At 39.7% G+C, this 27993-nt stretch overlaps 1 protein-coding gene across 10 annotated transcripts in view; it reads right to left on the bottom strand.

Annotated features, from left to right (window-relative positions):
- Positions 1-27993, bottom strand: part of rbfox1 (RNA binding fox-1 homolog 1) — a 332184-nt gene that overhangs the window by 52561 nt on the left and 251630 nt on the right. For 8 of the 10 annotated variants that reach the window (XR_015094247.1, XR_015094244.1, XM_086070103.1 and 5 more), the window contains one exon: positions 2493-2783. The exons of 1 other annotated variant lie outside the window; for it this stretch is intronic. Coding sequence is in view for 7 of the 9 variants with exons in the window: in XM_086070103.1 (XP_085926229.1) it covers positions 2493-2783 (291 nt within the window). In the remaining 2 variants the exon portion in view is untranslated. Of the gene's footprint in view, positions 1-2492; positions 2784-8091; positions 8225-27993 lie in introns of those variants that run through there. One more of the 10 variants, XM_086070096.1, reaches the window with a different exon arrangement.

Here is a 27993-nt window from a genome sequence, read left to right as displayed (position 1 = left end):
CCATGTGTTAAGATTAGAATTAATCCAAACGGCCAAACGGAGTGAAAATGCTCCATATGAACCCCTCAATCGGAATGCAAAGGCTGAATCCGAATGGAATTTCATTCGGAATCACAGGATTGGTATATTCCTTTTGTCAATCCGAACGAGCGTCATGTAAACACTTCAATCGGAATGGCGAGGCTGCGTGCGACATGTGCATGCTCTGTCTTGACATAATGCGTCAAGATATCGTCGTTTCCACCCACTAAAATGGCGGTGTCTCCCCAAGAGCTCGTCTGCGAGGGGACAACTTGTTTTAAAGTACTTGAAACTTGTTTCTTTATCAAGATGGTAATTCAATAAAAGTGTTAAAACTATCACAACTACTGTGCTAAATGACAAATGAACAGCATCTTGATAAATTATGTGATCGATATCCGCGCATCCTGCGGCTGATTCAATGCGGGGAGCATATAAATGGCAGATCAGAATGGATCACGTCACATTTAAACAGGTTACAACAGATCTTCATTCAGAATGATTTCAATCGATATGACTAAAAAGTCTCCATGTACTGTAAACTCGGCTTGTGAAAGGATCATTAATGCTGAAAAGTACAAACAGGTTTTGGAGCAGTATTTGCTGAGATCCAAGCAACAACTTTTTCAGGGACTTCCATCTTATTTCAGCAAGACAATGTCAAGCCACATTCTGTATGTGTTACAATAGCATAGCTTCGCAGTAAATATGTGAGCACTAGACTGGCCTGCGAGCAGGCCAAACCTGTGTCCCACTGAAAATGTGCTTATGAAGTGCAAAACACGACTGTTGCACATATGATGTACATCAAGCACGAATGGGAAAGAATCCCTTCGACAAAGTTGATAAGTATGCCCCTGTCCTAGCTTTTATGGAATGTGTTGCAGGCATCAAATTTAAAAATGATTGAATATTTATAGTGTATTCAACTGAATAGAAGTTGAAAAGGACTTGCAAATCAGATAATTTTGTTTTCATTTATGTTTTACACAATGTCCCAGCCTCATTGGAATTGGGGTTTGTATAATCTGGTTGCAGAAGTAGATTGGAACAACAGCATCTTAATTCCTGACTTGCAGAAAGACTTATTTGTACACGTTATCCCTCTCCCAAGCTGTTGGCTGCCAAGTAGACAGTGGACGTACTGGCGAAGAGTTTTTCGGGGTGTTCAGTGTCCTATCTGACTTATGTTCAATCAAGGCCCCAAGTCCTTTTGAAGGCTTTGTTTGCAACTTTGTATCTTTTGCACCTTCAATCGTAAAGGGCACCTTTGAAACCTCTCTGTACTGGCTCTTCCAATTCCACAGCCTGGTCCAACATGCTACCCATGGGCGGAACATGCCCATATTATTCTGCTCGACTCAGCATCTGGCATTTCACCTGCATTTGTTCACATCTGTGCTGGTGGAATTGTTGGTTCCCTCTGTCCAGGCTTGGACCCAATGCTGTTCAAAGGTCTGGTGCCAAATTTAAGAGCTCCTCCATTCCTCTGCCAAATTTGAAGCCCAACAGCAGCTCCAATCTCCAAGCCTTTTTACCTCAATAAATTGGCCAACATTTGAATGTGCCTCCTTGGACGTTTTCTGCTACGGCCAATAGTGATTGCTTCTTTTTATACATGAAACCTTTCTTTCTTCTAGAACAAACGGTATTGTCACATGCCCAGTAGTTTAAGGACATGACTTTACAATATTTGTGATGAAAGAAAGAAGTCTTTGTAGGCTTGAACAGAATGTAAAAGCCCCTGTAGAGATGATCTTATTATAATTAGGCATATTTTCATTAAAAAAAGAGCAATAAACAGAAGACCTTTCTTTACAGCACTGGCGAAGCGAGAGGGGAGGCCGGGTTGGCACGTGCCCCTGCTCAAATGCGATTGGACCCCGCAGGCGCCAAATGATTGACATATCACGGCAAACCAGCAAAACACCTAATATTTCATAAAAAATTACATCACCGTGGGGTCAAAGGTAACATTTAATCATTACATGCCTATAGTTAACTGTGGAAGGCCTTAAAATACTGGTGTAATCCCTTTAACTTGCAGGCCTGTTATAAAAATAGCTAAGCAATGATGGGACACTGTGATTTCCTAGGAATGACGTAGAATTAGTGATCCATAGTAGTGATCATTTAAAAATGTGATCTTTGTCAAAGATTTATAGAAATAGTGATGAATAATATATATATATATATATTTTTTTTTATTGTTTCCTAGTTATCATTGGTTGCGAATAAGAACAAAGCACAAGTCATTTGAGCTAATTTGCTATTTCAGAAGTGTGTATTAAACTGGTAGCTCTAAAATGTTTGTGACCCCTGCTTTACAACAAGAATGGAAAACAACAAACAATCATGTACTGAGTTACATCCAATGTTTTGAAATGGCCACGACTGACAACAAACCAAAACAAGGCTGCTGATCCCAGCTATGTCAAACTTAACGAAACATTCATCCCATGATTTCTTACTGTGGCTGTGCCGGTAACTGTCTGACTGCCGATGTCTGATCCATTCTGGTCACTGTGGCTCTGTGTAGACTGGTACATGTTGAGTGGATGGTCGCTGACAGAGGCCTGAACCCCGGAGTAGTCTTGAGGTGCTGAGTGCTGGTGTGAATGTGGATGGGAGTGTTGATGTGGGTGAGGGTGTGAAGCTGCGAAGTCTGTGGTAATGCCATTCTGGGGAGGGGGAGCAAACTGGGCTGATGGGTAAGTCTGGGCCATGGATGGGTCTGGGGGTGTTGCTGTGTCCTGGTTACCCTGTGTAAAGAGAGAGATGCACTTTTTGAATATGAAAAACACACTCTACAGGTATAATGTGAGACTTGGGAGGAGCATCTGACTACATGATCTTTGATTGACTATAGGGGAGATTAACAAATTAAAAAATATATTATTCTATTTTTTTACATTAAATCTTATCTGTAATGGGATAGAGGATCGATATCAAACTGTTTTCTGTCTTTATTCAATGCCAGAAAAAAGATGATCAAAAGGAAAATGGATGTCACTCAATTTCCCTTATAATTATAGTGTTGTTCTCAAATTGGTTGAGAGTGATTGGACAAAGTATATGTTGGTTGAAGCAAAGTAGTACACTCAGGGCCAGATCCACTAAAGGTTTGCTTGTGTAGCTTTTGCGCGGCGCTAACCGGTAAAAATTTAGCAATCCGAGAGTGTGTAACATATGCAGATGGGGAAATTCATCATTAACTACGCTGCCTACCAGATTGCGCCCCGGTGTGCCAGTGTTTTTTGCGTGTACGTAAATAAGTTATACATTTGGCGGAGAAATTGCCCACCTCTATTTAAATGAGACTCATTGATAAACAGCGTCTAATTCACTAACACCAGCGCTAATAGCCACACAAAGTTTGAGCAACGCAAACGTTTATGGAAGGCTGATGTAAACTTGGTGCTTCCTCAATCCTGTGGTTAATTTATGAATAGGCATGAGCTGATATGAGTAAAAATATCAAAGTATTAAAATTACAGCTCTAAAATGTGCTTATTCAAAATATTTGGAGAAATGATAACAGCATTTTTTCATGTAACACATTCTATTTTGTTTTTATATAATAACTTTTTTTGTTTTGTTTTTAACACAAAAATCTTGTAAGGCAAATAATTGTGATTCCAATCTGCAAACGTGTTGCACAGCATGTACACGTTTCACCTAAAAGAGAATTGATTTCACAAATGACACTGTTATGTTCTGGGCTGTTGCATGTTGGTGACATTATTTTCCTCTGCCCTCAGTGTTGCTAGGTTTAATTGGTGGGCGGAGTTTCAGAACCACAGCTTCCTAAAATCAGCCCACTCCACCTGTCGGCAATCAGGAGTGGCTGCTATTTAGATGCGGCTCATGTCTTGGGTGGTTAGGATTCTGTTTTGTCGTTGGTTCCAGGAGTACTGAAGTTTTTTTTTTTTTTATTTAGTACTTCTGTGATTTATTTTGTTTTCCATTTTTTCGTCTAGCACTTCCCACTTAGTTTGTTTATAAGTAGGCCCACTTGAGTGATATTATCTTGTGTAGATAGATTTGGTTTTTGCTTGTGCCGCCTGTAACTTCCTTCCACTGTGGCACCGACCATTGTTTTTTCTTTCTTGGTTTTAGTGTCACTAGTTATTCGTGAGGGCCGTTTGTCCTCATTCGTTTTACTTTTCTCTATTTGTCGAATCTTACTCGCTTGTGTTTCAATAAAACCAGTGTTGTTCCAACCATTTAAGTCTGCATGGTGGTCCATTCCTTAGCCAGTGGCAAGCCACTACGTCCACAACACAAACTACACTGTGAGAAATTATTTGATTGCACATGTGCAACACCAGTATGTAATTTTCAAAATATGAGAATTGTGTCTATTTATGGTACTGGATTCTTTCATAAATACCAAGATTGTGATTGTGTGCTTGGAAACACATAGGGTGGTTGTGAAAAGAGTTGAACTGGTTTGAGATTAAGATTAAAATGACAATTTCGGGGAAGTTTGTACATGTCTGTACAATGTTAGATATAGCTGACGCAACATTTCAGTCACCAAATCAATAAAACTGCAAAGATTTCACAGTGAGAATGTCATGTATGATGATGAACGGATAAAAAAAATTAAGAGCATGGCTCGTCGTTAATAGGAAATATAGTGTCTGATGAAGATTTATTACTGTAACTAAATCATTTCAGATAAGATTAGATCAGAAACGGATTCAAGCTGGTTGAAACAGGTGGAGCAAAGTGTCAGGGGCCTTCTGTGATAGAAGACTCTCTGCTAGGATGAAGGGGGAAGTTTGTAAGTAAGTGGTGAGGTCGACCATGATGTACAGATTAGAGAAAGTGGCACTGAGGAAATGAGCAGACCTGGAGGTGGCAGAAATGAAGACGTTGAGGTTTTCTTTAGGACTCGCCAGGAGTGATAGGATTAGAAATGAGGTAATGAGAGAGACAGCCGAGGTGAGATTTTTTTTTTGGGGGGGGTTGGACAGGTCCAAAGCAGAGAGATAGTGTGGATATTGGTAGGAGGGGTGATGAGTATGGAGAAAAAGGTTAGAGAGGAGGTTGCAGAAGACAGACGTCGACGAAAAAGGATGATTCGCTATGGCGACCCATAATATGACAAGCCAAAAGGAAATGTAGTTGTGTTCTGCATTGGTAAGCTTGAGTACATACAGTATATACATACACACTATAAGATCTGTAAGAACACACATTCTATTTTACCCTCGACATTTGTGGGCTCTCTCATATATAACAAAATTCTGTTGATGTTAAAAAAAAATCTGCATGTGTGTAACAGACTTAATGTCCTGTTGCATTTATTTCTTCACATCACACTAATAATGAAGCTACCACATCATCATCATCATCATCATGCTGCCCACACTCCCGACATGAAACATAAGCCAGATCAAGGAGGACTGTTGTGGAAACGTGGCATTAGCCATCTTTGTAAGATGTCAGTGCTGCGCCGCCCCCTGGACGAAGAAGTCACAATAACCTAATGTCAAACAAAAGGGGAGTGGGTATAAGTACTAACGCAGTCTATTGCTCTTGGTGATTTTGAATGAAATGCTTAATTTTAGAACAGCATAAAGAGTCCATATTTATTCTACATAATTCACAAAGTGGTTACTTGTCTGTGTGTGAACTGTTCTTATGCATGACAATGTGAATTCCTCAAATCACAGGAGTAGAATGTTAGTGTAATCAGTCATGGTCAGGATAGCACGGAAGCAAATGCATTTCTCTCCTGGCTGCTCAGTAAATATGCAAATTCTAGAAAAAGACTACCCATCACAGTAAGGCCATGTACGTGCACTCGCAGGACATTCTTGCTGTATTTTGCAGTGTGAGAGAGAGAGAGTGATGCAGATGGCGGGTCTTGGCTAAATGCTCTGCTGTGTAATAAGAACCACATTTAGAGCGTTGAAATATGCTTAACGTGGCAGAGCACTGCACACAAAACCCACCCACCAACCCACACGTCCGTACACGCACAGGCACACACCATGCACACGCACATAGGCACACACATGCATGACTATAATAATAAAGAGAATGATACCTCTTGAAATAACTGTAATAAATATACTGTATAGTCTCATGGTTGCTCTTCCAGCTTTATATAATTTCTGTTTAAGTTTTTACTGTTACTGTACTGTAAATCATAATTAATTTACTCACCATTCATGGGATACTAAAAAAACAAGGAACTTCTCACTGAGCGCCACAAAGCGTTTGGATGACGATGATCATTTATTCCGCCAGTATGATTACAGTTACAGTACAATTAAGTGCAACAAATTGACATTTATTCACTCAATCCCACAAGATCCCACTTTTATTTTATACTGCATTTATATACTTAAAGTTAGACCCAGAAGTACTTGAAAAATGGGTTTTGTTTTTTAATCAGGGATGTATCAAAAATGCGACTACGAAAGCATGTAAACCGCTGATTCCAATCACCAGGATTGTTATCAGGCTTATGAAGAGCTTGCTGATGAGCTGATCATGTATCAGCTGTGTTGGAGAAGGGGAAACATCCAAAACCTGCAGGACTCCAGCCGTCGAGGACCGAGTGTTCTATATGTTTATTTTAGTTTTTTTTAGCATGTGGCAGAATGTGTGCACAATTGTTGGTGTAACTTCTGTCAGCAGTCACGTCATAAAAAAACAGCAGTTATATATCTACAACACTAGTTACGTTTCCATCCAAATGTTTGGAAATTTTTACGCAAATTTTGTTAAAATGCGCAAAACGTAATTGCAACTTATGCCTGTTTCCATCTGTTATTTTGCGAATAGTGAGAGGACACTGCGCCGCGAGATGCCGTAATATAAGTGCTTCGCTGCCACAAGACCCAAAATGGACAGATTCTGATCTAAAACTGCATTGTTTTTTTTTAAATATAATGAATTCTAAAAATAATTTTTTCTTCGTCTCCCCAAACATATCTTACTTTATCATCCGCCATTTTTGTGTGACTACAAACATACGTGTGATGTAGTACAGTATTCAGTCAAAACGTGCAACGTATATACTGTATATATATATATATATATATATATATATATATATATATATATATATATATATAAATAATCACTTTGTCACAAAAGCTGTTTCCATAGCCAAAATGCACATTTTCTTTTTTTTCGATACGCTTCAAAATGCACCCTCTCCAAGCGTTTTTTTTTTTTTTTTTGCTAATTTTGGGCCTTTATTCAAATTTCTGGCGTTTTCATTCAGTTTCTTTCAGGTTTCTAAAAAGAGGTGGATGGATACCCCACTACTGTTCTTTTCCATATTCACACTTTTACCACGATGATACAAGTAAAGGAAATATGGTCATCCCATTTAGTTATCTCACTGTGAGTTACTGTGAAAACCAACTCGAGACATTTTAAAGACAAATAACAGCATATTCTTTGAAGCCCAAGTCAGTTGACTGATTCTACCCAATAGGCCATGCACTTTGTTTTCTAAAAACAAAACTAACATCAACCACATTGTTATCGAAACGGTTGCTTTATAATCAGTGGACTACAACTAAAAACTTAAACTCAAAAGAGTATCACAAATCTCGTATTGTGGAGTTGACACTAGATCACTTCATCAATACTGTGGACAAGGGGGATGACACTAGCAACCAATACCATTGTCATTCTGCATACAACTCTAAGCATTGATACAAATTACAATACATCACTGAAAGCATTTGAAAATACAGTAGTAAACACCCCTTTGTACTGAAGAAACAAAATGACACTTCTGGTTTCAATTTCACAGCTGCAGCTCCAGTACTTTTCACTCCCTCCCCTAACCACATAAACCTATTGACTCGTCCAATCTTTTACACAGATGACAATGTAAGAATGAGGCTCACTCGCATGCGCTCACGCACACACCGAGACACACACGACCTGCAAGAGGCATGTAGTATGCTGCTTTCTGCAGTCACAGCACAAACAGCATGGTGCAAGAGAGTATCTGTAGAAGCGACAATGAGGAGAGAGAGCGAGAGAGTGAGAAAGAGAGAGAAGAAACGCATAGAGTATTCTCAGGGGTACCTGCTCTACCATGTCGTCTCTGCCTTCCATGCACATCCAGCTGTGCTATAAAGTCCAGCCCTGCAGTGTTTGCCTACAGCTAGCATCTATTATGGATAGCTCAGTGTATGTGAGTGTGTGTATATGGGTAAGCGTGTGTGAGTGAGCAGCAGGAGGAGGTGCTACTGGGAATGACAGAAACATTCCTTAAAACTGTCCATGTTTTTTTTTTTTATATAACTTGGTCTCTCTCCTAACTTCCACCTACAGGTTTTCTAACCTACCGTGATGCCACTCACACATTATGGAAATTGTTTTAGGCATCATGTACTGGGCGCTGTCTCCTGTAAAGAGAAACATTATTATTCCATTTTGACATCATTCTCCAAATGTGGTAAAGCATTTCTGGAGCTCCATTTAGGCCGCATAAACGTTTCAAACGGATAAGCACAGCACAGGTGGTGTCATTTTTTACATCAACCATTACATTATACTAAATAAGTGGCAAAGACCTCCGACTTAGAACGCACCATATGCCAGTGAGGAGGAAGATGGAGAAAAACAGTCAATGTGGAGAACCCCCTGCTGGTACCATTGAGCAATCCATTAGCTGATGTAGATGTGCAGATGTGATTGATGAAACCCCAAAAGCTCTTCAGTGGATTGTTTTCCCATTAAATACTCATTTTCAGACATTCACGAGTTGGTACGCCACCAACCTTAGCAAAGCTTTATTAGTACAGAGAGAAATCAGATGATTGGCATAAGGAGAAAGAAACTTGTGCCAGTGGATCCCCAAATTCTCAGCCAATTTGTAATCATCTTACTCAGATTGCTTGACTGTATTGCTTTTTGGAAATTACTTAAATAAATATAGCCCATGGGAATTAACAGCAAAACTATTTCACACAGTTGTCATCATAAAGCGATTATTAACTGTACAGACAATGTTTTCAGCCTCCAAAAGCAATAAAATAAATATATACTCAACCTAAAAGTTTGATCATGTACATGATGATAAAGATTGTGACGAGCGTGCAGCAAGAGGACATTTCTCCATGAAATGATCAGTAATCAATTTGAAATAAATAAAATGTGACTTTTACCTATTGAGGTAATCGCTCCAGGTACACACGTAAAGAATGGTTTACATATTTTGCTCCTTCTCGACCAAGGACGTCAAGCGCCGACTCTCTTATCGCTTTTATTCAAGCGACCTGGTTATGCAGCACCCGGCTGTGATATGCTGTACTTACTCTGTGGATTATTTGCACAGCTTGCTCCTGAGGCCCTGCCTGATGTGGGATACACCAACTTCTATTGATCTTGTGTTTAGGGTCTGGTCTTGTGCTGCTATGATAAGTGCCCTCCGGGCAGTTTTTCAGTCCAGCCTTCTTCAGCCTCTGGTATATTTTCTAGATGCCAGCCACTTCTTTAATTTCCATGACAGTCCATCTGGCTCCTTCTTACTAGGCTTCTGTTGCCTGAGGCGTTCACTAAGCAGGTTGGCCTCCTGTTTCTTACTGCCTGTAACGCTCACTAGTTCTTGCACCCCCTTTTTCCACTTTATGCACAGCCTCTGGATGCTGGAATGTGGTGGCATCCTCCATGCCTTGTAAGGAGCTTTCTTGTCTTGACATCAGTGGCTTGCATCTCCTGCAGTGGCCAGGGTGTTATGCCAGCGGGATATCTGATTACTGGCAGGTCCTCACCCAGAGCCTAATCCTCCACGTCTCTCTTTGATAGCTCATCAATTTCTTTGGACACCCCTACATCATCACCATGCTCAGTTCTACATGGCTATCTAAAAGTAACATTAGAGCTTCTGATTCACTTGTTGCCAGCGATGTCAACACTAATTGCACAGAACAGGCTGTTGGTCAAACGACCAAGTTTATTACCAGTATGTAGGGTTGCCACCGTGGATTTGTGGGGGAAAAAAGGGACACCTGATCAAGCTCGGGCACTTAACAGCCAAACCCGAAATTATACCCCCGGCAAATTTCGAAGATGTGGACATTTTAGCATGGCAAAATTCCAAAACACACAGAAAAATGGTTAAGAATTGGTTCGCGGACGAAAATATTAACGTTTGGCAGTTGCCCAGACTTGAATTCTGTTGAATATCTGTGGAGATAACTAAAGATCAGGGTGATGACAAGAAGAGCTCATTGCTAAAGATGAATGGGCAAAAATATCAGCCGAGTCATGAAAAAAGCTTAAAGACTAATGCAATGTTTGCCCCTCATAACAAAACAAACTGAACTTAGTAGGATATTCATTATTCAGCTAGTCACACACACACACTGTAAACTACAAACAAGGCATACACTCTAAAAACAATAAAAAACAATAAGATACAAACATGACATGGCAAGGTTTCTAGAAAAACGTCACCGACAATTACATACGTACTACAAAGTCACACACTTGGTAGGTTCTATAAAAAGCCACCATGTGATACAAGAGTCGATTATAGATATAGATATACATTCTTCCTCCTACCTCTTTTGAACATATAAACTTTTTTATTTTTCTTGTTTTCTTTTTTACTTCAATTTATACTTTAGACTTATAATGTGTTTTGTGTTTTCTTTATGTTTATATGTTTAATAAAACCATAAACCTAAACATACCTTCTTGTTAAATTTTTTTGTTCAAATTGATGCAGAAATGTCTAAAAATACCGCTGTTTCTCTCTGCACTCTTCCATCGTGACTCACTGATTTTCCTGAAGCCCGTGAGAGGACTGAAATTACTCTAATGACAGTACTTTTTTTGTAAAGCGCAAGGGCTCAGCTTTCAGACACCATTGGAGTTTTTCAGATAGCACAAACGGTGCCAGAGTTACGATAATCCAAAATGCACCTACGTAAATAGCCGCCGGCATCACGCTCTGTAACATTTCAAAGCATTTCACGGTAGCACAGGGGATATTTTTAGAGTACAGAATTAGGGAAACCAAATTAGCTTTTAGCATTCTTCCTAAAAAACTGGACAAATTGTGTCCTAGGAGAGATTTGTATTTTCCCAAGACAGATGGTAAAAAAAAAGAGAACAATTCTGGGGAAAACGGGGTGGGTGGCAACTTATTATATTTTTAAACCGTGTACCCCCAAATCATCACTTTAAGAGCAGTGTTGGGAATAACGGCGTTTAAACTAACGGGGGTCGTGGGGGGAGCGGGGGCTGTGGACCAGTGGGTTGCCTGGCGGGCCTGCAGTGCCCCGTCCTGCTGCGTTGGGTTGGGGGCGCGGGCCGTGTGGGACGCTCCTGCTCCTGGGTTTGCTCTCCGGCCGGTGGCCCCTGTGGGGCCTGGGGGTTGTCCCTTGGCGCTGCCGTGGCCTGGGGGGCCCTGAGGTGTTGCGCTTGCTCTGTCCTGGCGGGGGTCGACGGCTCCCCTCTTTGGTGGAGATTTTCATGCACGCCACCACACCAGCATCTATCGAAACTCAGACACAATCTGATTCTTCCTCTGGTCGTTGAATCGGTGGAGGCTGGTGTCTGTGGATCTCACTCTACTTCGTCTGTCCTTCCTTCCTTTCCTCAGTCTCTCCTTTGGTCTCTTGAGGTCTCCCTGATTTGGTGGAATTTAGATGTTTCTGGGGTTGGTGAAGGACTCTGGTTGGGGGCCCGGTGGGTGGTGGGTGGTGTCTGGTCGGTGATGGATTTCACTTTCCTTTCTTTTCTTTGGTCCTTCCTCGGGTCTCCTGACGGCCTCACGACTCTGACTGGATTCTGAAGTGTTCGGTTTAGGTGAACGGTATGGGATTTTTTAATAGGTTTTAGGTGAACTAATACATACACACTCACACGCACGCACACACGTACATGCACATACACACCCACATACAAAATAAAAATTTATTAAAAAAATATATAAATAATAAAAGAAAAAGAAAAAAAAAGAGCAATGATGATGACATGTCAAATCGGTAAAATTACCGAATGAACTAAGCTCTCCGGAAAAAATAAATAAATACAAATAAATAAAAAATGTAATAAAATAAACTAATGGCGTTAGGTAACTCAGTTTTTTTTTTTTAAATAAACGGACTAATCCAACTAATTATTCTCCCCATATTTGAAACGCCGTTATCGTTATTGTATGAGAAATGTGTTGCGTTTAAGGATTTAAGGATCGAAGTAAGCTTACAAGACATTGTGCGGTGACTAGCTCTGAAAATATCAATTGCGCACAGTTAGAGGCACTGTTATTGTCAGGCCTTGTCATAATAAAAGTGTCTTGACAGCTGAAATGTATAGCGACTATAATTTTGGAGGAGCCGCAGGAAGCATGTCACGACGTGACGAACGTATCGTCATTCTTCCTTCTAGACCTTAAGGCTTAGCATATTTTAGCATTTTAGCAAAGAGTTCACGTCCTTGCCTGGAACTGGTTTGACAACTTCGTCAAGAGTGACATGAATGAACAATAACAGTCGAGATTTGCCGAAAAACGGCCACCATGAGGAACGATTTGTTGACAATCATGTTCTACCAAGAGCCATATTGTGACTCCACAAGCACCACAACAGCGATAAAGATACTGGTAAGTCACAGCGACACGCTCGCCTAGTGTAATTAATAACGCCAACAATTGTATTTCTCTTATTTCACAAGTGCTAAACATGTGAAACTGTTGAAAGAAATATGCTCACACTCAGGGAGGCGATGGAGTGACATTTGTATGTGAATGATGCATGTTAAGCCTAGAGTTAGGCAGTTTTCTGACATAAATCGTCAAACACGTCTTTATATCTGTAGAATTATAAACTGAAAATATATCACCATACTCTCATATTTGAAAGTGTACAAAAGTATATGTTTTTCAGAGAGATCAAGTGGAAGCTGATGATTCTGAGGAGTAAATATAGTAGTAGTTGTGGCTATGATTTTGGCCATGATAAAATTAAGCACACTGTATATTTTAATAGCATTGGCAATTTATTTGATTTATTATTGATTATTTTAGCCCGTAACATTTATGACCAATAGTATAGATTGTTATATATAAAATGCATTTTAGCAAATTGTGACTTATGAGGTTTTGGACACAGGCTGTTTTTTTCCCTCTTGTTCTTGAGTTCGTCCACTTTATCCTGCATGCCGTCCCTTCCATTTCTGTGTTTACTGTGTTAGGCTCCTCTTCTTGTTCTACAACACAATAACCATTGCAACAGGATCTGAAACTATGCTTTGAGCCCAACTGCGCATGGAAGGTATACAGTCTGACAGTCACTTTGAGGCATATTTTTGTTACATTGAAATAACTTCAGCTACTGTAATTAAAGGGTAGCTCAACAGGAAGCCAGACTCTTGCTCCACCCCTCACTAAGATTTGAAATTGGCGCTCAAAGGGGGTGTTGCCTGGAGAACTGTGGGGTTGCAAATGGGGAGAGGGTTGGGCGTGGTCTGGCTGTGACAGCAAAAGTGAAACCTATGATCTAATAATGTCTATAATATGAAAAACTATGCTAAATAAACTAACCAAATGCTATCCTAATAAATCATTAACCGGAAAATCAGTGTAAAGATGTTTGCAAAATGCTACTACTACAACAACTTGCTAAGGAGGCGTTTAAGGAGGCGTGTACAAGAGTGAGCCGGTGGGTGCCAGAGCGACTACGTCAACTGATTTCTCATGTAATGAGAGGACAAACAGCCAAATTGTGTTTATCCGAGTGTTAAACCTAAGATGGTGCCCCAAATTCAAGCTTTCAACATGCACTAAAATGTCAAAATAATGACCAGGACATGTAGACAGCATTAGTAGACACCAGTTTATAGAGTTTATCAGCAAAAAAAAAAAGTGTTGAGTATCAATTTAAACTTTGCACAATAAAAAGAAAGTAAAAAAAAATAGACTGCAATTTCATAATGAGAATTTTATATTGATTTTAAAGGACTATTTATTACTTTATTTCATTTTATTGTTTGTATTATTTTTCAGCGCGCTTTTCTGACTCCATCGGTTTCATTGCTTGACTTCAATGTCACTACAAATATTGTCTCTAATTTGTTCATTACTTACTGTATTTAATTCTGATATTTTCACGGTGTATTTCTCATCTATCCCACCAAATCATCCGACAGACATACAGAAAATCTGGAAATGGTTATGGTTCGCTAAAAAAAGGTCAGCAACAAATTAAAACGCAAATGGAGAACCAGTATACACATTGTGCATCGGTTCACACATATACAATGACAGTGTATCATCCACAGATCAATGGCTCACTAAAATGGCATGGCCTTCTGACTGCCTGATGGCCCAGACACACAAACAGGAAGGGAGTGTGGTTGCAAGGGAGTGGATGCACAGCTGAGGAAAGGGTGGTATCAATCCGTGTGTGTGTGAGCGTGTGTGTGGGTGTGTGTATGTATGCTGGATGTGTATTTATATTGGTCTTGTAGTTGACAGATGGTTTGGGATGAGATGAGGCAAGGTGTGACCAAGCGGAGCAACAGAAGAGAATGAAGATTGAACACACACGCACGCACACACACGCACGCACACACACACACAGCATCTCCATGAGCCAGCCAGACTCGCACTATGATCCTCCCACCAATCTACACTGAATTTTAAATTATACATAATCAATTTGTGTGCATGTCCACAATTTAGGATATTATTTACTTATTAGTTCCTCTTATCTGAGAAGAGAAATTTGTGTAAATCTTTCACAGTGATAGCAATGGCATTGTTTCATTAAAGAAGAACAAAAACTCACAATTGTCACTGAAATAATTTCAAAATCAACAGATTTATTTTAAAATACAAACAAATTATTTTAAATTATTAAAATATTTTACTTGTACATTGTAAACATTTACACAGATTTTAACAGTACCCTTAATTTAATCTATCCATCCAGGGTCGGGTCGCAGGGACAGCAGGTGAAGGATGGAAGCCCGTACCTCTCCCCTGCCACCTTGTCCAGCTCTTCATCTGGAATCCCGACCGACTGTGTTCCAAGGCCAGTCGGGAAACTTATCAGGGTGTCCTCAGACCCCCTCCTGGTGAGATGCGCCGGAACAGTTTACTAGAGTGCCATAAGGAAGCAATCTAAACAGATTCCCAAGCCATTTCATCTGGCTCCGCTCAATGCAGGGAACTTGGGGCCCTCCGAGATGACTGAGCGTCACACACTATTTTGTAGGGAGAGCCCAGACACCCTGTAGAGGAAGCTAATTTCATACACTTTTATCAGTGATCTTGTTCTTCCAGTTGCGACCATCATCTGATAGCCATAGGCGTGGGTGGGAGTGTCGATCGACAAGTACATCGAGAGCTTTGTATTTCGTCACAGCTTCATCTTCTCCATGACATATAGGTGCAAAGCCCACATCACTGCTGATGCTATATCAGTGCTGCGTCTGTTGATCTCCCGCTCCCTTTTTTCCTCATTTGTGAACTACAACCCAAGATATTTCACCTCCACTTTAGGTCGGGATCTCTTCACCAACATCAGAGAGGGCCCCCCAAAAAGGCCTCAAATTTAGAGGAGATGATTCTCATCCCAACCATTTCAAACTCGGATGAGAATAGCTCAAGCCAAAGTTGAATATCACACCTTGATGATGCCAGAAGAATCATATCATCTGCAGGAAAAATAAATAAAATGAAGGCCACACCGGACCATCTCAATGTCTTAGTTGTGCCTGGAAATTCTGTCCATAAAGGTTATGAACAGCCTTGGCCGAGTCCTGACACATACCCACACATGCACACCAAGTTTGTGTTATTCGTGTTTGCTCTCATGTCCTCAGATAGGGCTACACTAAACTAATTGACAAAGTACTGCCATAAGTGAACAATCAAATCATTACGGACTTTTGCTTTGAAGGGGTTTTATGGCTAAAAAAGAGGTGGCTTTGTACAACAGCGATTTATTTTCAATCCAAAAGTGGAGGTCTGAACATAGTCTCAAGTCTCCAGAAGTCTCAAATAACAGTCAAAAAGTTGATTATTTGTTGCAAGTAAGATTAAAAAATTTAAAAATTGCCATGGTGACAACATTTGCCAAATATAGCATTCTAATTGGTACGGTAATTGCAAACACACAAAAAATAAACCTGTGGCGGGATAGAGGCACCCAGCAGAAGTGGCTGTGGAGATTTTGACCAGGTTGTTTAGTAAAATTCTAGAAGGTGAGAAGAAGCTTGAGGAATGGAGGAAAAATGTGCTGGTGCCCATTTGCAAGCCACACAATGAAATTATGGGAAAGAGTAGTGGAAGCTAGACTCAGGACATTTCCACATAGTCCCTTCTCAAGGTTTCTCATTTTTCCCCTGATGTTTTTGTTATTGTTTTTGTTTTACCTTGCCCTCTTGTGGTTCGATCAGGGGATGCCGTCAATATTTGTCAACTGTGGGCATGTGAAGCCCTTTAAAGACTCTTTTGTGATTAAGGGATATATAAATAAACTTGACTTGACTGATCCTGATCATCTGATTCAGATATGGTGCAGGAGGGAAACCTCTTAAACATGCAGGACTGCGGCCCTCCAGGACCTGATTTTGAGACCTATGATCTAGAGAAAGTCTATGACAGGGTGCCCAGGTAGGAACTGTGGTACTGCATGAGGATGGCTTGTGGCAGAGAAATATGTTCTAATAGTACAGAACGTATATGAGGGTGGCAGAACATAGCGATATTGAGCAGTGGTAGAGTGGTTGTCTCCCAATCCGGAGGTTGTGGGTTTGATCCGCAGCCCTTGTGACCATGTCAAAGTGTCCTTAAGCAGTTGCTTGTGATGCTGCGTCACCAGTAGTTAAATGAGTGAGTGTGAAGCGCTTTGAGAGCCTTTTAGGTGGACAGTGCGATACAAGTGAAAAACTATTTAGCATTAGCATTAGCTAACAGCATTTCCTGTGTCAGCTTTTGAATATTCTCCAAAGTGGTTGGTGAGAGAGGCGAGTGCATGAGTCTTGGTATCTGTTTGCTAATTGTTCTGCACACTAATAATTTCAGCAGCTCCCGTTGAGTCGAATCACAATCACCCATAACTCTGTTCACAGGAATTTACTTTTTTACTTTTAACTCTTGGCTGCCACTTTTGCAAGAACTTGCTCTGCTTGCCATGTCCCCCACCCACTAGCTTTGCCCTGCTAAATTCATACTCAACATTGGCCCTACAGTTAAGGGGGCAAGTTGAAGCAATCTCGAAACAAACAACTAAGTATGATGGTAATAATTACAAACCATGTAAATTGGTATTGTCCCCAACATGGTTGGCTTGTTTTTCTCTTATGTCTTTTTTTTTTTTTTGGTACAAAATTTATTGAAGTTCAGATAACACGACGACAAACATGGAAATTAAAAAACCCACCCCATAGAATACCGAATTCTTCTCTGATAAATATTAACATGGATTATGTTCCCCCAAGTTCATGATGGCATGTATTCAAGGGTGGTTTCACCATTTCAAATTGGATTTTTGACAGCGCAATGCCCTGCTATAAATTGTGACGTGACCTTGGCTCACAAGAGCTATGCAGATGAGACCCAACCTTCCCACTCACATTCACAAAGACTTAGAAATTGAATATTCTGTAGTCTGTGTGAGCATGTCAATGATCAAATAAATCTGCTTGGAATATTTGAGCGTTATATCTCATTATCAAATGCAACATACATTTATCAGGTGCTGTACGTATGCCAGCATCATCACTGTAAATATGCTAAAATTGCATCAGAAACCATCGTTACTACAGAACTTGACTGTTTTGAGTACTGTATGTCGCTGGGGGTTTCTACGCGGTGAATGTAACAATGTAACAATCATGTTGCGTGAGGTGATATGTTTTACGATATCTTTACAATTCATTGCAACAACACTTGGAATCATTCAGTCTACACACCGTAGATGCCGGTGCAAACACTATTTAGCAGTGCCAAATATATTACACATCGGTCAACATCTGCTGGACAACGCAGCCGTGACTCCCTCACCACACTGAGAGCACTCACATAAACCCACACCCACAATGGTAATGATATTCTCACTTTCATCTGGATAAAAGTGCTTCTTTATATGTTTGTTTGTTAAAATAGAGCGATAAAAATGTGATTGTTCCATTTACAGAGTGCCTGTTAAATATAATATCCACCAAAGTCGTTCAAAACGTACAATGTTTTCGAAGGTTACTGTACATACGGATGAGCTTCCGACTTTTTGGTGTTTATCTGAGAGCGATAACGCGGAGTATAAACAAAATTAAAATATGTGCCTTGACTGAAGTCAATGACAAGTGACAACCATAGAAGCATTTATATTCAGCACATCTTTTCAACACTTCTTTGTTGGCTTTAAGACACATGGATACACGCTATCAGACTAAAGAAATTTTTATTTTCCACTGCCATCTGACTCCTAAATAGTTGACAAGAGTAAGAGTTTGAATCTACAAACATACTATAATGAAATGTTTTTGATACTTCATCTGAACAGTCTGCCCAAATTGTGCAAGACCCCACAATCATAATTTGCATGAGTTGTGCATTTGCATCTTACAGTATGTTTACAACCTAGTTGTATTCTACTATATACTTGACCATATATGATTTTTTACAATAATTAAAAAATATTGTGTTCATAAATCTTTTGTATTTCTGTTGAGGGTAACTGGGGACAAAGAGCCCACCCCCGTTGACTGAGTGTTAGTAACCTAGCTGATCACCAGTCAAACATAGAGCCAACACATAGAAACGCAACCTTTATGCACATAGAAACCTACAGGCAATTTAGAATATTGATTTAACTATTTTTTACATATTTTGGGAATGTGACAGGAAATGTAAACCAACATAACGAGGAGAATATGAAAACTCTACAATACAATATAATACAATACAATTAAGCGTAGAATAGAGCATCCGCTGTAGCAAATTTGAAACATGCCATCCGAGTAAAATGATTTCAAATTCAATCATAGTTTGTGAAATGTTTAAAGTACATTTCTGTCAGTGTACGAACATTAATTTGAGTAATATTTAATTGTATGCCTACGTTACTGTATAATACACAAATGTATTACTGTAATTTTATGATTAAGCCTTTATAAAATATTTACATCACGACTCATTATAGTGGTGGTACAATGTAATGTATGTGGAAGGTGAAATGATGGTGGACTGATCAACTGGCAGTCATGTTTCACAATGTTAACCAACCTGCAGTGGAGATTCACACACTGGTTTTATAGCTTTATGTTGTTACAGGATATATGCCACATTATCTATAAAAGTACAACATCCTTCAAATATGAGCTATAAGTTGCGATATCAACACACAAGTGTGACACTGAAAAATAAATCTCAAAGTTATGTACATAAAAATAATGGCAATTTTAAAATGTATATTGAATGGAATATATTCTGGGTTATCCAAAAGCATTAAATTGGCTTGGATTTCCAAACACTATTCCCATTGGGTTGAAAGAAAGAAAGAAAGAAAGACCTTTGCATTCTAGGATCAGACTATCATCATCATGAAAGCTGTGTTAACTGTACAGACATTTTTTTTTAATCAGTGATTCTTAACCCAGGGTCACCACCAAGAGGGCCATTAAAAAAAAATGAAATTATGCATCTGTGGATAGCGAGGTCCAAGAGACCCCAAAGGTTATCAATTGATAAAGCTATTATTGTTAAATGAGACAGTTAGTTACAATACATCTTGCCACCACTTGGTGGGAGTAATGCATCATTCAGTTGTGAAACAAGTCCCAATAGGCAGAAGAAGCCACCAATCATCCTAAAGCAAAGGTTAGGGATATAAATACAAAATATCCATTAATCCATTCCTTCTTATTAGGGTTGCTGGTAAAATGGAGCCAATCTCAGTTGACAAAGGGTGAGAGGCGGAGTACACCCTGGACTGATTTCCAGGTACTGCAGAGCACATGCAGGCAACATTCACATGCACACCTACAGGCAATTTAGGTTATTCAATTATCGTTAATGTTGTGGGAGTTTGGAAAGAAGACAGACTACCCAGAAAAAAACCCATCCAAGCACAGGGGGAAAATATAAAATACATACAGAGGGGCCTGATCTGAGATTTGAAGCAATAACCTCTGGACTGTGACGTAGAAAAGTTAATCATATATTTCACTTTACTTCCCGTGGGTAAATAATATTAGAAATGGAAAAATGAAGATGAAAGCGATGACAAACCTCCCCGAATTTTGTGAATGTACATTCCTGACTTCATTAAATGTGGAGAATATGAGAAGAAATGCAAAGTTTTCCCCTTTGCTTTTTAGGTTCCTCTTTTTTTCGTCATAAAATACAATTATTAATGTTTGTGTGTGTGTGTGTGTGTGTGTGTGTGTGTGGGGGGGGGGGGGTGTGTGGGGGTGGGTGTGTGTGTGTGTGCGTGTTTGTGTTGATAAACGTACCTTAAAAGGTGGGCTGAATAACGTGATCTTATTTGTTAAAAATGTAAATGATCAAAATAGAGGCGTGACAGACAAGGTGTTGGTCATTTGATGTGCACTGGTCAGCAAAGCATAGCCGATACAACCCTGTATCCGCAAGCTGACCTGCTATCTTAATCTTTGCTGAAACTATGACAGAATATCTACTCCTAGAAAATAAAATAAAAATGCCCATCCCTCATTTGCCAAATCCGAAAAGTTTTGCTTAAGGTATGTTTATCACTTAATTTAAAATTTTAACTGATTGTAAATTCCAAAATAACACAACATCAAACCAATAACATTTAGTGCTCTATCATTCGCAGCACAAGTTTGGCGTGTGGCATGCTGTAAATCTGTGTATGGGCGGTTGAGACTTGTTTTGGTATTTTCACTGACACATGTAACTTGGTGCAGTTCAAAATGTAAGTTTTGCATTGTTATCTAGATTCACAGCCAAAAACAAACAAAAAAAAGGTGTTAGGAGTGTGCATGCATCGCGTGCGACATAAGCTGACATTAATATGTTTCTTTTAATTGAAAGACATGAAGAACCCTGTTTCAAGTATTGATTAAGTAAAGTAAGATTTTCAGTTACATAAACAAGGTTTTGCAAAAAAAGTGCTTACATTCTATGATCCTTTCGTGGAGAGAAGCAAAAGAAAATCAAGTAAGTCATTCGCGTTTGGGAGTAAACTCACGGTGCGTTCAATGACCACTCACACAGTTGGACATTTCAAACATACATAGAAAAAACGTATTCAATGTGTCAAACAGAAATAAACAATGCGTACGTGGAAACATTTTATCATTTATTTCCCAGATCAAAAACCTGTCATAGACGCACCAAAATCAGAACAACCACATGGCAACCTAAATTTCTCATAAAGCGAGTGATCAGACGCAATGCAAATGTGTGTGACATCAGCCAATCAGAGTTCCTTCTCTTCTGCGGTTTGCAAGTTGAAGACGTAAACAGAAAGTAAAAGAAACAAGAAGTAAACAATGACCGAACGCACAGCTAAACAAGCTATGACTTGGCGTCATCTTTCCAAGACGAAGAAGAACTAAAGAAAGCTAAAGGCACCCAAACTGGTACCGGCAGCACTGCTTCTGCTCAACTGGCAGGTCAACGAGCTCAACTCCACCTGTTGAGTAGAGGCACATGTGGCAAAAGCAGGGTTTTTACTTTCTGGAACTGGATTCCCCAAGCCTGCTCAATTACAAAAACAAGCAAACTAGTGATAGTAAGTATAGCAGGTAGCCAGGTGGCTGCAAGCTAGCTGGCAGGTAGCATTAGGAGCAAATATTTGCAGGCAATTCTGGACTAAAATCTGATTAAATAATAGATAAGATAACTGCTGATTTTTAATCTAACAATATTGCATTTTATAGCACCTTTCAAAAGCAACACAAGGTGTTTATGCAAAATCTTATGCTAGCAGCTAAATAAGAGGGGCCAAGACCCTGAAGAGTTTTACCTAATATTACCAACCATCCATTTTACTCGAGCACTTGAACCTTCTCAGGGTATCAGGTAAACTGGAGGCTATCCCAAGGTGATTGTGGGTGAGCGAATGGGCACACGCTGGACTGGTCTGCAGCCAATCGCAGTGCACAAACAGCTGTTTACACTCACGTTCACATCTATTGACAATATAGAGTTGTCAATTAATTCAACATGTTTCTGGAACGTGGAGGAAGCTGGAGTGTACTGTACACAGGAGAAAAACCTATGCAAGTACAGGCAAAAACATGCAAATACAACATGGGAAGGCCTGAGCTTGGATTCAAACCTATAACCTCTTGACAATGAAACAGACTTGCTAATCAATATTCCTCCTTACTGACAAAAAATGTTAAATTAATTTAATGAGTACACATCAATGAATCAGTACTACAATGCATTAACTTTCTTTAATTATCTATTATCAGAAATGACTATATTTTCCCATAAAAAAAAAAAAAAAGATCAGTGGCACCTTAACTCATGAGTACCCCAACTTAGTTATTTCAAATTACGAGCTGTTACTTGGTCGTTTTTATTTTTTCATCTGTAGTGAGCAGAAATTTAAATTACGAGAGCTTCAGATCTGTTACCACTCGAGTGAAGAACAAATGGAGGGTCACAGTCACCTATGCACTCTTTCAGGTGTTAATTGAACGGTACAAATAGACAAATAAAATACAAATAAAAAATGAGAACACTCCCAAGGAGCTACAGTAAGTTAAAACTCAGGTCCAGAAACAAGAAGAGAACAATCTCACTCACTAACTAAGCCACGCCCTCTCAAAGGCAAAGCACTCAAGGCCCGTTCTCCTTTCATATTATTTATATACGATACGGTGCTATTTATCTTTATCTTATTTATCTTTATCAAAGATGCATAAGGGGGGAAAAAGTAGTGGTAGTTTTCAGGGGACTGGAATGGTTTAATTGAATTTCAATAGATTTTTGTGGGAGTACTGTTTTAGATATGAGTAAAGTTTCCAGCATGGTCACGGAATGAATTAAATTGGTTAGTCAAGTTACCACTGTACATTAATGTAGTATATTATTTCTGCATGTTTATTGGGTCCCTCTGCCTTTTTTTTGTCTGGCCCTGTTACATCAACACTGTGGGCCCATTAGGTATTCACTGGGTCTTGTCATCTCTTGCACATGCTTCCAGTTGCCCCCTCATTGTGAGGCCTCTCACATGGGTGTAAAGACATTAGTATCACAGTCAGCCTGGCAGGATGACATGTTGCAGAAGTTGCAAGCTAACAGGCTCCTCTTTTTTTTTAGTTTCCCATAGATAGGGATGATGGCTGCAGAGAAAGAAATTAAACTAAAGGCACCCGTTTAATAGGTGCACCTCAACCAATGGTGACATTTCCCGAAAAAAGGAAAAAGACAGAACCGCCGTGTACTGCAGTACAGGTGAGCCACTCCTGCAGCGCCTTCCCTTTTTTTTTAATTTTTTTTTTTATAAGAGACCCTCGAACGGTTCCACTTTTTCACCAACAGACCTGTACAGGACGCTGTGTGTGACTTTGCAGTCCATTCCTGAAGCCGATTAGCTGGTGCGAACAAATGTATTTATTTATTTTTAAACGTTGGTGAATATGTGAATGCGTAGATTTTAAATGCGCCGCACCTTGTCCCGCCGCATGCATCCGTGCCTGCCTGTGCGAACTACATTGACTGTAAAGTGCAACGCACTGTCAGAAAATGTTCAACCCTCATTTGTTGTTTAATGTAGTATGTACCATTAGCCAACATGTCTGCGGTGTGGGCACATTTCACTTTATATTGTGCTTGGTTAAAATGCTAGTGCTAAATAAATATTTTCTAATAATATTATAATTGTAATTAATTATAATAAATGCAATGGTAGTAAAAATTGGCATAATTTTTTGGGGGCTTTTCGGTTTTCGACCAAGCATATTTCATTTTCGGTTTTCGGTTTAGGCCAATTATTTTCATTTCGATACATCCCTAATGGAAACCCAACTAGTGTAAGTGGCTAGATACCACAGATACAGAGATATATTAGCGAGGTCACACTGTCAGACATGCATATTAGTCGTCTGGTTTCCAGAGTTGCTGAGTTGCCACAATGGGTATGGGAGGACTTGGCCTCACCCATTCAAAAGCATGGGCCAGAGCGCCCATTCTGTGTCACGGCTTCGGCCAAGAAGTCGCAAATATAGATTGAATGGCAGTGTATCCAAAACGCATTATGTTTTCTTTCTGATCATCACAGGTACACTTGAAGTAAATCAGCAACAACCAGGTAACCATAACTTGGTTCTGAGGCTGGAACGGATCACTTTTATTTAAAGTATGTATTTTTGTTGGGGAAAATTCCAATGCAAACAGAGTCCTTGGAATTTAAAATTGAAGTTTTATTGTAATGTAGAGCAGTTAGAATTGGAGATGACATTATTAGTGTAACTAATGTGCCATCCAGTAAATTTAAAAGGAGCTGCAAGAAGATCCCCATGTATGGATGATGTAATAAATGCTGCTGTGGACTGGGCACTTGGCCGATCATTCGTCTGAAGGTGACTACAGAGTGCTATTAAAAGTGCTATTAAAATATTGTTAAGATGATAATGATAATAATTAATTCAATGAATTGATTTCTACAATGATTCAGACGGATGGTTGCACATTGTTTTCATATCTATGAGAGTAGTATGATTTCTGCCTACACCTCAATCAAATCCACCAATATCACATTACACCCCATGCACCTCAGCCTCCTTTTAGCTAGTCTAAAATGTACAGGTAGTCTATTTTTGGTCAGCAAATTTGTTAGATGTGCCGGGGGCGTGCAATAGAAAACGTGCAATAGAAAACGTCGGAACACTTATCAAGGGGTCTACCAAATTCACAAACGCGCTAATGCCCGAGCACCCAAAAAATGAAGTTGCACCCATTGATACGATGATTACACAGGTCCCTGTTGGCTTAAGCTGAACCTGTATAAAATGACTGGGGAACTGAGATGCCTATTTTTAAGCACAAATTCTTTACAAATGTCTGTCTCTGTCTATGTAATATTCATCTGGGTGAATTAATGTTATTCACGCACAAACACTCTGCAGCCTGTTCCAGCTACAGTGTATTAGCAGAGTCAGACATCAGGGGGATTTCTGTTTCAGCACACTGCCGGCTCAGTGCTGCCGCAGCCCCGAATTCACACGGGAATGGAAACGTTATGCAACGGAACTGAGATGCACTCGCTGCACGCTTAACACCCACGGAAAATAGCAGGGTTCCCAAGCAGTACAGGCAGCCTTTAAATAATGCACATCAGGAGAAAAACACACAGTTTCCTTTTCAAATGAGTTGTCTCGGAAATGAAACAATATTATTTTGTGACTGCTTACATTTTCAAATGCAGGCAATGGTGTTACATTTGAAAGTTAAACAATGCATTTAACATTCATGTGTCAAATTGTCAATATTTACAGGTCTGTGTCAAGGTAGTCAACAGATGCTCCAGGTACCATCACATGATATGACTGTGACCTTTGACAGGTACTCTGGTTAGTTTAAAATCACTGGACTCTATTTTCATGACTGGTGTAAATCCTGCAGATCTCGCACAAAAGTGCATTAGACCGGATGTTGTCAATTTCCCAGACGGCTGATCTGCGGGATGGAGAGTTACGCTGTTCTGGGAGTGGTCACAGCCAACTTCAATCATGTCAACAACAACAAAAAAGTGGCTCCTTTCATTTCTCGAGTACCCCTGTCCAGCCGGTTTTCCATGTCTCCCTCAGCCACCACAGCTGAGGATCGTTATCATGCTTCATGCAGTGTTTGCTGATTAGCTGATCGTTTGAAACACCTGTGTTGGCCGAGAGAGACATGGAAAACAGGCTGTATAGGCGTCCTTGAGGACTGCGGATGGGAACCACTGTGCCAGAGCATACAGAAGGCTTTGGTGCAGCCTCTGACCTGAAGAGGACGCTTTAAGCAATGGTAGTTATTACAAAAAACTGCCAGCAGGTGGCAGCAGAGTATCAGAGATCATCCAGGGCCATGTTGCAACAAGCTCTTTTTGACAGTGTTTTCAACAAGTTTGTAAAACTTAGCTATATTCTAATGCTAATTGCGGCAAAACGGAAACAGATAGCAATTTTTTCCTGATGAATGAAGAGACTCTAATCTTGCTTTTGGTAGGTTCCATGTTTTTATAGCAATAGAACACATTCATCTACAGAAGAGGATTAGGGCCAGTGAAGAGAGAAAAAACAAGTTTCGCAGGATTCTTGTTATGATTGGTGTCCTGTCTTACTTGTAAGGTTTTGTTTGCACCTGTACTCGTCATCCTGTTCCCTTGTGTCATCCAATCATCTCCCCCAGCCACTTGTGTCTTGTCCAGGTGTCTCTCGTTGTCTCGTCAGTTGGCTTGTATTTAGTTCCCTGGTTTCGTTCAATCTTGGTTGGATCATTGTCGCTGTCACCACTCTAGCGTATTATTGTTACTTTGAGTTTTGTCTTCTCCGAACTTTGTTGGTTTTGTTTATTTAGAGTTTTACCCAGTACCCCTGTTAGTGTTTTTGTTAAATAAATTGTGCTCAGTATAATATGCATCCCTGCCGTGATTCTCCTGCCTCCCTGCATTTGGGTCCTCCACCCCCAGCCGTGACAATTCTCACTTTATTCTGAGAATAAAGTCCAAATTCCGAGAAAAAACTCAGTTTTTCACTTTATTCTTAGAATTCTCACTTTAAAGTCAGAATTCTGACTTTTGAAGTCAACAACTTTAAAGTCAGAATGAGTTTTTTTCTCAGAATTTGGACTTTATTCTCAGAATTTGGACTTTAAAGTAAGAATTCTAAGAATAAAGTGAAAAACTTTTTTTCTCTCTCTTCATTGTAAATTAGTTAAATGCTAGTCACGCATTAGAGTCTTGAAATGGTGAAAGTGGGCACTTGAAAACTGCACCCCCACCTCCGACTATTTGTATGCCCCCCAAAACAGTCTGCCCAATGGGACTATTTGAAAAATGTAACACAACGATTCAGAGGGTTTCATGCCAGATGATATATTTTTTAGTAGAAAAAACAGGATTTGCATGATGAAGATGTCATTTTGTCCTCTGATTTAAATTGTTAGGAGAGTTTTGGCCCAAGGCCAAACCGACCCCTCAGAATCCCCCACCACATTTTTTGTTGCAAAATACTGTGTTACTGAAGCATTCCCACATATGTTATTGTGATTTTTACTCTCCACACTTTTTTTCCCGTGTAACAACTCCCACATATTACTTCAGATTTACATAGTTCAAATTTCAACAAAAAATCACGCCTCCTGGGCTATATATGGTCTGATTCCACATTACTTACAGTATTCGTACAATTTAACGTTAAATATCAACTTTTCCCCATTTATTTTCAATGGGACTGACATTGAACCTAGTATAACCTATCATTATTACCAGGTGTCTGATACTGCTCGGTGGCACAGTTGGTAAAGTGCATTGTCCAGTAGGAGGTCATAATTTCATAATTAATTAATCTATCAATTTACTTCGTAAGCATTCCACATGCCTTCAACTGTTAGCATTCCGCTTTCAGCATTCCCACACAATTTCTCCAGAAATTGCATTTAGTCTTGTTTATAAACAAGTTGTTCTATGCCAAACACTTTTCTAAATTGTTTGTTTCGCTACAGCGTGTTAAATTCATCATTAAAAAGTCAACTAATTAACACTATTTGGACACATAATTTGGAGAGTCTAATTACACCAACATTCTAAACAACACTGACGCCATATTAGCACAATTTAAAAAACCTATCTCCATGATTTCTGCTTGGCTGTTTTTTTCTGAAGAGTCACATTTACAATGCAAATGTTATCATCACCTTGTCATCAATGAAAGTAAGCGGTGCCACATTTGGCCCAAAGACAACAGTGAAAAGGACTCTCTGGCTGCTCCAATTAGCTGCCATTCATTTGAACATTTCATGCAACCAGCCACACAACTCTC

This window comes from Leptonotus elevatus, chromosome 1, assembly GCF_054856555.1.
Source record: "Leptonotus elevatus isolate MCC_2025b chromosome 1, RoL_Lele_1.0, whole genome shotgun sequence".
Lineage (NCBI taxonomy): Eukaryota > Metazoa > Chordata > Actinopteri > Syngnathiformes > Syngnathidae > Leptonotus > Leptonotus elevatus.
Note: the sequence above shows the minus strand (reverse complement) of the source record. Positions and strands in the feature narration are given on the sequence as shown.